The sequence below is a fragment of the Muscardinus avellanarius genome (genome assembly GCF_963383645.1).
Source record: "Muscardinus avellanarius genome assembly, chromosome: 5".
In the NCBI taxonomy this organism is placed as follows: domain Eukaryota; kingdom Metazoa; phylum Chordata; class Mammalia; order Rodentia; family Gliridae; genus Muscardinus; species Muscardinus avellanarius.
In genome coordinates, this window is record NC_137790.1 from 69,659,483 (window position 1) to 69,673,086 (window position 13,604).

A 13,604-nucleotide genomic window follows, 5' to 3' on the forward strand; every position below is an offset into this window, starting at 1 on the left:
TCCAAGCCAGCCTCAGCAGCTTAGTGAGGCTCTCAGAAGCATGAGACCCTGTTTCCAAAGAAAAAAATGGGCTGGGTGGGGGTGTTGCTTGGAGGTAGAATGTTCCTGAGTTCAATCACCAGCAAAACACACACACACACACACACACACACACACACACACACACACACACGCTGAAACCCCAGTAATGTGGATCAAAAGAACTGAGCTGTGAACTCAGAAGCTCGAGGGACATCTTCGTGTGGATGCTGAGCTGCGCTGGGTCCTCTGGGTACCTGGGACCCAAGTGAGGCTTTCCTGAACACCGGGAGGAAGGGGTGGGAACTGTGGCCGGGTGCCTGGGTGACTGGGGAGGAGGTCTGCTCCCCACCCAACAGGCTCCTGGCTTTGCTACTGAGGCTGGAACATCGGGGCATTCTGGGACAATGCTGCAGTGGGTGAATAAACGTGCTGGAGCAGAGCCCCTCGTATGGACCTGTAGTCCTGTGTCTACATTGCTTACAAAGACAGACGAGGAAAGCAGTTGCCTTGCTTATAATTATTTCTGAGTACCAGTGTTTGCATTTTCACAAGCTACACTTTACTTTTACTTAAGGCACTCAATATTTAAGAACTAGGTTTAGCAAATATGTTCCTGGGTTTAGTCTCAGATCAAGGCAAGAGGACTTGAATTATGAACTTTTGGTCAGCAATGTAAAAAAAAAATTTTTGCCATCTACTTTGGGAAAGAAATATGGGAATGAAAAAACAAACAAAATATAGGTGCACACATTTATTTTGTGACTTAGTTATACAATTAAAAACTTTAGACATTTGAAACTGGTGGCGTAAGAACATAAAATACATTATTTAATTTGGTTTGCTCACAAAAATTGTGTATAAAAACTTAAAAAAATACATTATAATTTAAAATGCGGTAATTAAAAACATAGCAATTGAGCCAGGTGTGGTGGTGCGCACCTGTAATCCCAGTACTTGGGAGGCTGAGACAGAAGGATCATAGATTTGAGGACAGCCTCAGCAACTTAGAAAGTCCTTCAGCAACTTAGAACCTGTTTCATAAAACAAAATAGCCCGGTGTGGTGGCACAGGCTTGTAATCCCCACGCTTGGGAGGTGGAGACAGGAGGATCGCACAGGTTCGAAGCCAGCCTTGCTGGCTTGAGACCCTGTTTCCAAATAAAAAATATAAAAATAGGTCTGGGAGTGTAGCCCGGAGGTAGAAGGGTTCCATCCTCAGTACCACACACACACACACACACACACACACACACACACACACACACACAAACAAAAAATAGGCTGGGGGTGTAGCCTAGAGGTAGGCGCCCCTGGATTCAATCCTCAGTACCGTTGGCTGCACGGCAACTGAATTTTAAGGGCAGATAATCACTTAGTTTCATCATTTTACAAGAAGCAAATGCCAGGTATGTTGTGCACACTTGTGATCCCAGTATATTGGAGGCTGAGACAGGAAGATTGCAGGTTTGTGGCCAGCCTCAGCTACTTAGTGAGGCCTCTGCAACTTAGTGAGACCCTGTTTCAAAATAAAGAATAAAAAATAGGGCTGGGGGTGTAGCTCAGAGGTAGAATGTCCCTGGGTTCTATCCTCAGTAACACACACACACACACACAGATAAACTTTGAGAATGTCAAGACATTATGAGTAATGTAAATGGAAGCAAGTAAACATATTCATTCTCATCTCTCCAGATTTACCAGCCTTCTCTGCATCAAGGAGATAAAGGATCCATTTTTAGAAAGGAAACAGAGGGAAGATAGAACAAACCCTGCAAACTCAATGAATAGAGCTTTTGCTTCCAGGATTTTTGACTAAGTATAGATTCTTATAACTAGAAACAAGTTTCTAATTTGAATATGCAATTTTTACTTCCCTTTATATTCATAATATATGCATCTCCATCTCCAGGGAAGTAACTTTCAGAGTGCTCTTCATTCAAGATCCTGAAAAGGTTGCTAGCTGTAGGTTTGTGTTAACAAGGAGAGGGTAAAGTGAGGTTAAGATGGGATGTAAGGTAAACTCCCGTCCTCCAATATTAGTTCAAAAATACCCAAGTAGTTCCTCAAACATTAAACTGATATGTATGATTTATGCAGATTATAAAAACAAGAGTACGTTCTAAAATAGTTAAGTTTCACAATCAGATGCACCAAAGAGCTCACACGGGATAGATACTTCCTTTTAGCAGCTTTGTGGATGCAGCTTAAAGGACCAGGAGCCAGGTTTAACTTGTGTACTCTCACACATATTTGGATGTCCTCATTAGTCTTTCCTGAGCTTCTAGCAAGTAGCTCTAAGCATCCATTTTGAGGCATCTCTTGGGCACTGTTTTGAGTTCCCAGTTCAGTTAGGAAAGGGTGACGTTGGTCTCCAAAGCTACTGGAGCACCTCTGGCTCTCACATCCATTTCAGCTATTGAGCAGTTTCAACTTGGCCTTTGTCTAAAGTCTTGACATCCACAACAAATCTCCACGTGGGAAGGCCCATCTCTCTTACCGAGAAGAGGTTATGAAGAAACACTCGTGGGCTGGCTCATCCTGCCATCTTCCCTAGCAGCTAGTTTCCCTGATTGCTTTCTCTTTCTGTACCCAGTGCTCTCCTGACTCTGCTGGTGCCAAGGGGTGGGCTGAGCCCACCCGAGGAATGGGTGGTTGTCCTGTCACTCCCGTTCCCTTGCTTTCACAAGATGGAGTCACTGTACTGCTTCCCTGATACATGATGCCAAAGGACTGTTTCATTACAACTTTTCGGAAGGACTTAGTTAAAATGGCTTTCAGGACACTTAATCCCGATTCAAATGGCTAAATTAGGACCCCCACAAGATAGCACTAGATTCCAAACAAATGCACTTCAACTAGAAGGCCTACCTCACTAGTAACACCTTAGATTTTTGCAGAAGCAACCTCAAACCCCATCTGTAAATGCATATAATTGTTAAAATGCTAATGGTAACCATCCCCACCACCCCAGGAAATAACAAGACCAGACTTTATCGAATATAAATTTGATTTTATTGAAGCAGCAGTCACATGACCTTATATCTAGCTTTTAAGATTAGGTCTGGCAGAGTTTTCCAGCCCTAAAAAAAAAAGTTTTTTTTTTTTTTTTTTTTGCACTAAGAGACATAACATGTTTACATACATCATCCAGTATTGGAAATGAGCAGACGCAAACACAACACGTGTTGGTTACTGGGAGGTACAGCCCCACGGTCTGTGGTGTTCATATATTTTACAGAAACCCCCAAAGACCATCGACTAATAGGATGAAAGTTAAAGAAAATACAGCTACACCAAACCATGAACACAGGAAAGACAGCAGCTCTTATACATGTTTTTACAACTGTCCCTGTCAGGGATGTTTCCTTTCTTTTCAAAGCAGTGTCTGCAAAGCTAACTCTACATCAAATCCAAAGGTTTCCAAGCTGGAAGCTGCACCTCTTGCGGCTACACAGCAAAGTAAGGTCATTTGAAACAACGAGACATGGCGTTTATATCTTGATTTTTACAACAAAGATTCATGTTTCCTTTGTTAGAGGAACAGAGATGGTGATGTGCTATATATTGCAGTGGCAAAAACAGGTAGGGTGAAGAGGGATGGGTACTGAAATAAAGACCACACACTTGTGAATTTTAATTTCATTTCCAGGCTAACCTACTTTTTATTTAATGCAAATTACAGTACCAGTTAACTATTTCCAAACCAAGTCACATAGAACAAAATGTATTTACAAGGGAATGGGGGTAAGGGGAAAAGAACATTGAGCATACTTTTCACAAAAATGTTTATATTTAAAATGAAAAAAATTCAGTCACAGAGGCATTCAAGTAGTAATAATGTTATACAGATTTTGCTTTTCCTTTATATCAAGACAGATTTGCACAAGTGTTTGCAATAGTTGTATACAACCCACAGTCCTTTATATATATATATATAATAATAAAATTTGTTTTTAGATTTGTTTTTAAGATGGAAGTGGTCACGCTAATTGGTATGTGTACAGGCCCAAGTGATCCATCGGCAACACATTTATAGATGCAAATTTTACAGGCAAGCACATTTTCATACACCTATCTGTATCTGCCTGTAGACAGATATAGTAAGAAAAAACAACTTAAAATTAACACAAGGAAGTCTACTTTGTCAAGCTAACCCCTTATGTACTGGTTGTCGTTTTGTTTTTATTGCGGAGGTGAAAAACGGAGCAACAACTCGAATAAAACGGCATAACCCTTGCGAAAATAACCCAAACCCCAGGGATTACTTTCAAAGCCTCTCAAAGGAAGACCTTAGTCTGGGACTTTACTGCGCTTCTAGTTGTCTCTCTTATTTCCAGTGGCTCAGGTTTCTACCAGAAAAGACAGGTTTTATTGTAGAGCATGCTTATTTTTCTATATAGGGGCAAAAAGTGTTCGTCTCTGTGATTATGATCACTAACATGGACAATACGAATCAGGTACAATTTTGGTTTAAAACAAAGAAAAAACCCCCAAACTCCTGGGGATCTGGCATTGGCCAAACTTCCTTTGGAAGATTCCAAAGTTAAATCCTTTAAAAAGGAAAGGGAAGAATAAATGAAATGCCAGTGGTCTTTATATCCACAGGGATAGAGAATAAAACAGTCCTCCCAGAAACCTTTGCATTGGTGCAGATGAGATGACTAGTCAGGCATATTTTGTTAAAACACGAACCAAAAAGGTGGGTCTAAAAATTAAGAGGACTTTTAAAAATGACACCACATGTCATTGGAAAGGAGGTGCAGTTTTCTGCCTTGCTGGAATGAACATAGGATGTTTCAAAAATAGCAACCTTTGGTTTGGTATTTTTTTTTTCTTCTATTCAAGACATTTTTTATGGAGTACTTGGAGGCAAAACAAATATTTAATTTTTTTCCAAAAAAGGCCTTCATGTTGGGCACACAGTAATAAACTAATTTTTTAAAAAGAAATTAAAATGACAATTCACTGAACAGGGGTAAAGATGGCAGGAGGGAGGGAATGGGTTAAGAATTCCCTCATAAAACCATAGTCCTCTATGGGCACAGTGGCAATCTCTGCAGTAACTGACTAGAGCATTTTAGACCACTGATGCATGATATCCAATACTACTAAGACACCTCAATTCATAAAAACAAAATCAAAACAAAAAACACCAATTTTTTCCCTCTCTCTCTCTCTCATTTGGGAGGGAAGTATGCAATGAGGAGAGAGAGCATGGAAGGCTCCCAGAATCTGCTGTTTGCTAAGACCCGTGGCTAGGGCTTGTGGAAGAGACGAGCAACACCTAATCTATTCGATATCCTCCAGCTCTAGGGCTCCCTGTGCAATACTGAGTCCCTGAACGGACAAAGTATGAAATGAAACCGGTCACTGCTACTGAGGAGGAAGCAGACATTCAGAACCAAGCAAATGCAGAGCTTGAATGAGATGAGACTATGAACATGGTTTCCTCTTCCCGCTCCTGAGCATGGCATCACTGAAACTTAGTTGTGGAGGGGGCAAAGATATTTTATGAATTATTTCAAAGGGAAAGGGTAAAGATAGGGAGACATGAATAAAAGGAACCAATTAAAAATTAGCAAATGAAAAATAAAAATAAAAACAACAACAAAAAACAAACACATGGAAGCGAAGGCACTCCAAACTATATAGATACACTATACATTGCTAGAGTTATTGTTACAATAATACAGGCCGGTACCTACTGTACAGAGTTAAAACTATATGGCTTTAAAAAGCTCGTCTACATTTTGTCTGATTATTAAACAGAATCACTGCCCTGAACAGTAACTTTTTGCTCATTAATAACAGTTCCTGGGTCCACATATTTACATACAAAACAATAAAACTTAAATTTAAAAACATTGAAAGAAAATATAATGTACAAGCTTGAATTTGGTGAGGAGCTTTTAATTATTATTATTATTATTTACAAAAAGATACTCAGAGACCTGGATCTCACTTGTATAAAAGAGTTCTGTGATCCCGCCATGATCCTTGAGAAAAAAAAAAAAATTGAACACCTCAGCCTACACGCACGCACACACACATACACGCGCGCGCACACACACACACACATGCACACGCAAACACACGAGAGAAAAGCACCTGACTTTTCTCTCTTCTCTTACCCCATTTATTGGGGGTGGGGGGAGTGTTTTCTAAACAAGCACTGATTTTTATGGACTCTAGCAAGTATACCAAGTCCAGAGTAGTGTCTGTATCCAAACATCTGGCTGGGCAGTTTGATCTGAAAACAGGTAAATTTCTGTCACAGACCTGCCTGTTCAGATTCTTTATAAATCCTTCCTGAAAATGGTCTATCAAAGCCATCTCCTTTAAGGAGCTATGCTACCAAATACTTTCAGACTTCCTTCAATTTAATGAGCTCTCAGAAGCGCTTTATAAAAAGTAAAACTCATGTTTGGTTTGACTGAGCATGTTTCCTTTCACATGAACTCCGACACAATCGGAGGTTTGAGAAACCCCGTTCGTGGCCTAAGAGCTTAGCGAAACAGTGAGTGAAAATGAAGAGGACTCACAGTTGTCTTTCTCGGTACTGGTTCACTTCAGCAGGCAGTACGACTCTCAGGGAGCCACACACGGTCAAGAAGCAGGACAGGGTGCTGGGCCTACAGGAGGGCTGCCACGAGACTCCACGCCCCAACCACCTGGAGGGCAAGACCCGAACACGACCCCAGGTGGCAAGAGACGGGTCACCCAGGGCTCAGCTCTGCAGCCCTACTCTACCATCATCAGCCAACCTTGGAAGGCATGTGGGGAAGGAGCGGCTAGGAGGGAAAGGCGGCCATCACTCGTGATCTTTTAAATGTAAAATATAACTGATTGTGCCTTAAAGATTCATAGGTCAAGTAATGGCCCATAAGCACCAAGGTGACTAAGGTTCATTTTAGAGTATATAAGGCCCACATAGATACCAACCTTAAAAGTAGAAAACAAACTAATTGTGAAAATCTACCTCCTCGCTACAAACACAACCCTTCAGTCCTCTTTGCTTGCCAAGGAATATTGCTTTTTCTTCAAAAACAAGAGACTGATTCTTATACCACTCACGAAAAAAACAAAAACAAAAACAAAGATTCTTCAATGGGTATGTGGGGGTAAACATTCTCATGCTTCAACCAGTCAATTTTGATACTGTAGACAAAAAAGAAAAGGCAGTATTGAATATATGTATATATAACATATAGACACACATTTATATAATCAGTTTTCCTATAAAGTCAGCAGGTACAGGTGACTGTTTATCATCTTGATGTATAGGTTTCAATATTACTACCACCTAAAATCATAATGGACTACTGGGCATGCATCAATAAATAAATTTAAAAAGCATGAGGTTAAAAAAGCTGAAATTAGGTACATATTCTAGGTTTGGCTTTAAAATTAGAACTATGTGTAGAATGTGGCAACTCCTGCAAGCTCGTCTTTCAATTAAAAATATGAAAAATAAAGCAGTAGACAGTTTCAGTTCACATTATTTAACTATGACATCCTCTCTTCTCAAGTGTATCTTTCCAAGGGAGTAATTGTAGGAAAAAATCTGGACAAATTCATTCACAGTGGTGAGATTTGCCCGCTATTTCCCTTTTGTTTACACTCATCAGCCTTTGACCTCTCCAGCCAGAGCAGCCTGTTCAACACCCTCTTCAGTCTCTTTCTCGCTCACTGGTTTTAAAGCTGCAAGAAGATACGCAGAGAACCTTTGGTCATGTGAACGTAGACCCCGCAGGCCTGAGTTCTGCTTGCTACTCCCCTCTGGGAGCCTCCTACACCAGTTTCTTCACCACTAGCACTGATAAAGAGCAAACCAAACCTAAACGAACCAACTAAAAATCTTCCCCTTCTCGCCTTATAACCTACTTGGGTTACAAATGATACACATTTCCATTTTTGTCTGCCATACCTGACACCAACATGCCAAAGGCAAGTCTTCAAATACCCGAGGATATGGATTAATTTTACAAGTGACATTTAAGTCCCTGTTGAGTTATACCTGCTAAGCTCCCAACCAATTTCAAGCTGTGCACTATACCAAAGTCTTATGCTAGACTTTAAAAGAAATAAAGTTAAAAAAAAAAAAAGAAACTTCAGCACAGGACAAGGTTTTCTTCTTGTGGAAGGGGCATGAGGCAGGAGTACTGTTTTTAAAGTATACAACAGCAGACCTCTGATAAAAAAAAGAAGATTGTCGTGGGAGAGAGATTGTGTGTTCTAGTGCTCCGCTTCCCCTCCCATGATCCCTCCCACCCTCTGGGTCTCCCGCAAAGTGAGAATACAATGAAACTGGTTTGTATTTATAGATATTTTACAAGGTTAAATAAGAACAATAATAAAAAAATTGAACACTAAAATGAACAGGTTTTTTTTCTCTTTTTAATTTTCTTTCCAAACGTGACCAGTGTTGCTGAGTGACACTCAAGTAACTGGTGGTTTTTCCTGTGCAGCTGGCTGCTCGGGACTGTTCAGGTGGAGTTGGAGGCTGATGCAGAAGCAGCATTATTGGTCTGTCCGCGGTCTCCAGCATTAGCATCTGGAAATCAAAAGTCCCAAGAGAGAACATGAGCAAGGCTCTAGCACACCAAGGAGAACGCGCACACTGCTTCAACCACAGACCATAAGCCGTGTGGCCTTCCAAACTGTTACCCGGAATGTTGGTTTAAATAGAACCAATAAGCCGGGCGTGGTGGCGCACGCTTGTAATCCCCACGCTTGGGAGGCTGTGACAGGAGGGTTGCACAGGTTCAAAGCCAGCCTCAGTTACTTAGTGAGGCTTTCAGCAACTTAGTGAGACCCTGTTTCCAAATAAAATATAAAAAAGGTCTGGGAGTATAGACCAGAGGTAGAAAGCCTCTGGGTTCCACCCCTAGTACCACCAAAAAATAAATAAATAAATAAATAAATAAATAAATAAATAAAACCAGTAGTGTTAAGTCTAAATTTCTTTCTGCTGAGAGCATGGTCCTATTGCAGGGAAGAGTATATTTGACTAAGTTACAGACTCAAGGAACCAGGGACCAATTTTGACAAAGCTCCTAGTAGAGCTGGGATCAGCAGTACACGAATGTACACTCAGTTGGAGTCTAGCTCACTCGAAAACAAATGAATACCTGGCAAACCACACTACAATATGCCATCTAAACTTCAGTGAATGAATAGGTGAAAAAATGAAAATATGGTCAGTGTTGACAGGAAAAGCACTGTGCATAAATCAAACTCAAATTGCTTGTTCTTTAAGTACATTCACTCACCATTACTCAGAGACAGAAGACAACAACAAAACCCCACCACCATCGACAAAACACAAAAAGGACAGAGTGCCGATTCACTTAATTCAATAAAGCAATAAAGCATCTTGTAGTCAAGTGTGTTGGCACCAAGAGCCTACCTTACCTGACCCCTTACAAATGCCCTACAAATGCTATCGATACCTTTACAACTAACCTTTGTTCCCTTCTTCCTTTAAACATCTATCAACATTTTAAGAGGGCATCTAACTGTGTCCAGAATGGCTCTCCATCTTCGATAACCAACTGGCTGCTGTCTCCACAGCTAATCACTTGCACCACATACAATGACTAGGAGTGTATGGCTGGTCAATTTTTCTCTCAAAGATTTCATGTTAAAACCCCCAAAAGAGAGGCAGCTTGATAGGGATGACCAACATTCAAAAACTATCTCCCTAGGAGCCACACTGCTACTGGCCATCAAGGTTGGTGACACCAAAAAGGAGACCCAGTTTTTGTTTCCCTGGTTATTTGGGAGATAGATCTGCAATCTCCCAAGTCTTATGATAGGCAAAATAACCAGTATCATGGCTGAATGCAGATTTTAAATTTCTGAATTAGAGCGGGACATGAAAGACCCCCAAGGACAAACGGGAGCTTTACTGCTTAAGGACTAGCTGTTCAGTTTATCATTTCTATAGCCACTTAAAAACCATACCTCCTTCAAAATTCCAGATTTTCCTGACCCCAAACAATCTGCCCTTACATTTACTTAACCTAGCCTTTGGGGGGAATAAAAATGAACATCTCTTAATTTGAAGGGTTATGTTCAACTCACTTAATCTCTTCTCTTTGTAGTCCTGCTATTGTGTGTGACACTGGAGGCCTGTGGATTAGTCCCATATTGCCCATGGCATGGAGTTACCCTAACCCACACGAACTGGTGGCAGGAGAGAGTATATGATGCCGAACCTACTCTTCAAAGCCAAGTAGATAGCTCTGTCTAACAATCAGTCAGTAACTAGGTCTAACACTTCATTTGACTCCTGGCCTTCCACAGCCATGCCCTGTCTAAAGGAGTTTTACTGGCCTTGATCATCCAGATTCTATGGACCAACAGTGCAACATCAACTGCTGTCTGGCCCACAGACTCCATCAAGCCTTTCTGAGGAATCATTTCCATGATCCAGGTATAGGCTGCATGAAAAACAATCTTCCAGAGAAAGCCTGGAAGACCCTCCACAAAGCTCATTCAGAACTATAATGCTCCTCAAAAACCTATGCATATTGTAGCATTTCCTGGGCTGGATGAGATTCAGAACCTGCACATGATCATCATCAAACGGCACCCCTCTCACTTTTAGTATGAGACAATGACAGGTAGAATTGTTATTCTGGTCTTCAAGATGAAAACTGAAGAGAGGCATCACTCACCAGGAAGTCATCTGTGTGTCTGACCACTACAGAAGCACACACACTAGCACTGTGAGCAGCTCTGGCCTAGGTGGCCACTGACTACATTGGCCGGCACCGGCCAAGGGCGAGTTCAGTAATCCTGTCACCTGCTTGATAACCTGACAACCTGCCCATTTATGTTAATTTGTTCCCTGTAGAAGTATATTTAGTTACTAATTTTCAGAAGTTCTTTCATTGGCAATGGCCTGTCACTAGTGACACTAATGACATTGCCCACACTAGTCTCCCCTTTCCTTGGGAAAATTCAAAGGCTGTTTGTGTGATTAAAATAAAAAGTATGGGCCTTTTATGTTACCATGTAACCAAAACCAAGTTTACTTTCTGATCAATACAATTTGACAGACATTCATATTCCTCAGATTTATAATTTAATGACCTCATGTTTTTCTCAAAATTGTTTCCAAATCCCTCTGAGTACATTTTAATAGCTAATTATTTTGGTTACAAACATTCTGGATACCTGAAGTCCCAGTACAGTACTCATCAAAAACCCTTGCCTGATGTTACAAGCTCCACTAAAAATCAAATCACACATGCCTTTGCAGAGAACAACAGAATTCTTGTACAGGGAGGGGAAAGTAAAGCAAATTAAAAAAAAAAAAAAGTATGTGTATAGAGTTCTACAAGCTTAATACTCAGTATAAGGCTCAAAAGACCACCTGGCCACTGACTAAACAAAGATACAGGCAGAAGCTCTTCAATCTTATAAAAAGTCATTAGACACTAAGTATGAAGTAGGAGCTTATGTCCAGGAGGTGTTGGGAAGAACTAGTTAAAACAGAAGCAGGAAACAAGAGAACGCAGATGATCACCTCTTCAAAAATAAAGAAACAAGTCTTCAGTACATGTTTTCTTTGCTTCTACTTCATTTTGCAAATTGATTTTACATAATTGAATCTGACTTAGTATGGGCCTTCTATAATAAAAATACTATTTTAAAATTCTTATAATTATCAGATTTGAAAGTTTATTATAATTTCCACAACTTTTCTTAAATACTTAAACAGTGACTCTATAAAAGCAGCAAAGTTCAGTGGCAGCAATTAACATCTGGGGTCTTGCTTATCAATATGCCAATACTGAGGACTTTGGAGCAATCACATGGTACTCTGAAGCAACCACGAAAAATAGGGATAATTAGAACCTCCATTTTGCATACAAAAATGAGGCATAAAGATTAAGTAATATATAAGACCTGATAGTTAATATAAACGGAAGAGCAGAGCACAGAGGAAAATGATAACCTTTGTGGGTTATAGGGGATAACAGATTTTGTAGCAAAGGGATAAAAGAGTTTAAGGGGACTTTTATTTAGAACTAGCTACAACAAATTCACTATAATTTCTAGAGGCCCAAATCTATTACCTAAAAGTTATTATATACCTATAATTCCAGTACTGAGGAGGCTGAGACAGAAGGCTCACAGGTTGGAGGCTAGTCCCAGAAACTTAGAGAAACTCAACATTAAAAATAAAAGGACTTGCCGGGCATGGTGGCGCATGCTTGTAATCCCCGTGCTTGGGAGGCAGAGACAGGAGGATCACGCAGGTTCAAAGCCAGCCGTGCATGCTGGCTTAGGAAACCCTGTTTCCAAATAAAAATATAAAAATAGGTCTGGGAGTGTAGCCTGGAGGTAGGGCTTCCAGGAACCCCAGTACCACAAATAAATAAATAAATAAATAAATAAATAAATAAATAAATAAATAAATAAATAAAAAAAACGACTGGGGTTGTAGATTGGTGGCAAGGAGTCTCTGGGTTCAATCTCCAACAGCACCAAATAAAATAAACAAAGGAATAAACAAGAGTTACTATATTAAAACAGAATAGTGAATTTATAATAAGAACTAAGAAGTAAGAAGTATGAACTAAGATTATAATTGTTTTCTAATTCTACTGACTTGAAACTTCTGGTAACAATGTTCTTTCCCACCTTTTTGACACTACTATGGAAAAATAATTCCCTTCTACTAAACCTTGAATGGACTTGCAAGAAAATGTATTGGGGGAGGGGAGAGGAGATAAAAGGGAGGCAGGAAGGTATAAAGACTTTTTTAGAGATTGGGTAGCAACCTTATAAAGATGACTCCAATGATTCATGCATCTTGGTACCTTTCGCTAATGTAATCCCTTCCTACACTGAATAGGACCGACTGGTATAATCAGTAAGATATTGAAAAGTATTTAATAGTGTGTGACTTCCAAAGACTAGGACTCAAAAGTCACATGATTTTCATCTTAACCCCTCTCCTGGATAACTGATCTAACAGAAGCCAGCTGTCATGGTATGGGATAATTTTATAAGGAAAGATCCACAAGGTTGAGTGGTGGCTAAAGCCAGTGAGCATTTGCTAAAAATATGAATGTACCATCCTGGAAGTAGATCTTCCTGTCTCAGGCAAACCAACAGATGACCACATTTCTGGCTGACATTTTATTTATATCATGAGAGCCTCTGATCTAAAACCATGAAACTAGGCTGCTTCTAAATTCCTGATCCCCAGAAACCATCTTACCTTTTGGTTTAAATTATTAAATTTTGGGATAACTTGACATATAGCTACAGATAATTTTTATGACCAAAATTCCATGCCTGGTACAAATATATTTTTATAGGATAGGATCCATTCCTCCCTCCCTTTCTCAGAAATCTGTAAGAGCTGCTAGATACTGGAGTAATGGAATAATGGTCAATTGTCTCAATACTGAAAAAACTGCTCTAGCCAGCTGTTCAGATCATAAACTCAGATGTTCTTGCGTTGATTCCTCATTGTCTTCCTTATCATCCACCAACCATCAGCAATCTTTTGGTGCATTTTCTCTGCAACAAAGGTAGATGTTCAAGTATGCAAATGGAGAG

The 13,604-nt window shown here is 40.1% G+C and overlaps 1 protein-coding gene across 3 annotated transcripts in view; it reads right to left on the bottom strand.

The window, feature by feature from the left end:
• Positions 1 to 8,506: 8,506 nt before the first annotated feature.
• Positions 8,507 to 13,604, bottom strand: part of GSK3B (glycogen synthase kinase 3 beta) — a gene marked incomplete at both ends in the record, with an annotated part of 212,604 nt that continues 207,506 nt past the window's right edge. For all 3 annotated transcript variants that reach the window (XM_080696857.1, XM_080696856.1, XM_080696855.1), the window contains one exon: positions 8,507 to 8,574. In XM_080696857.1, the coding sequence (XP_080552983.1) occupies positions 8,507 to 8,574 (68 nt within the window). The remainder of the gene's footprint in view (positions 8,575 to 13,604) is intronic.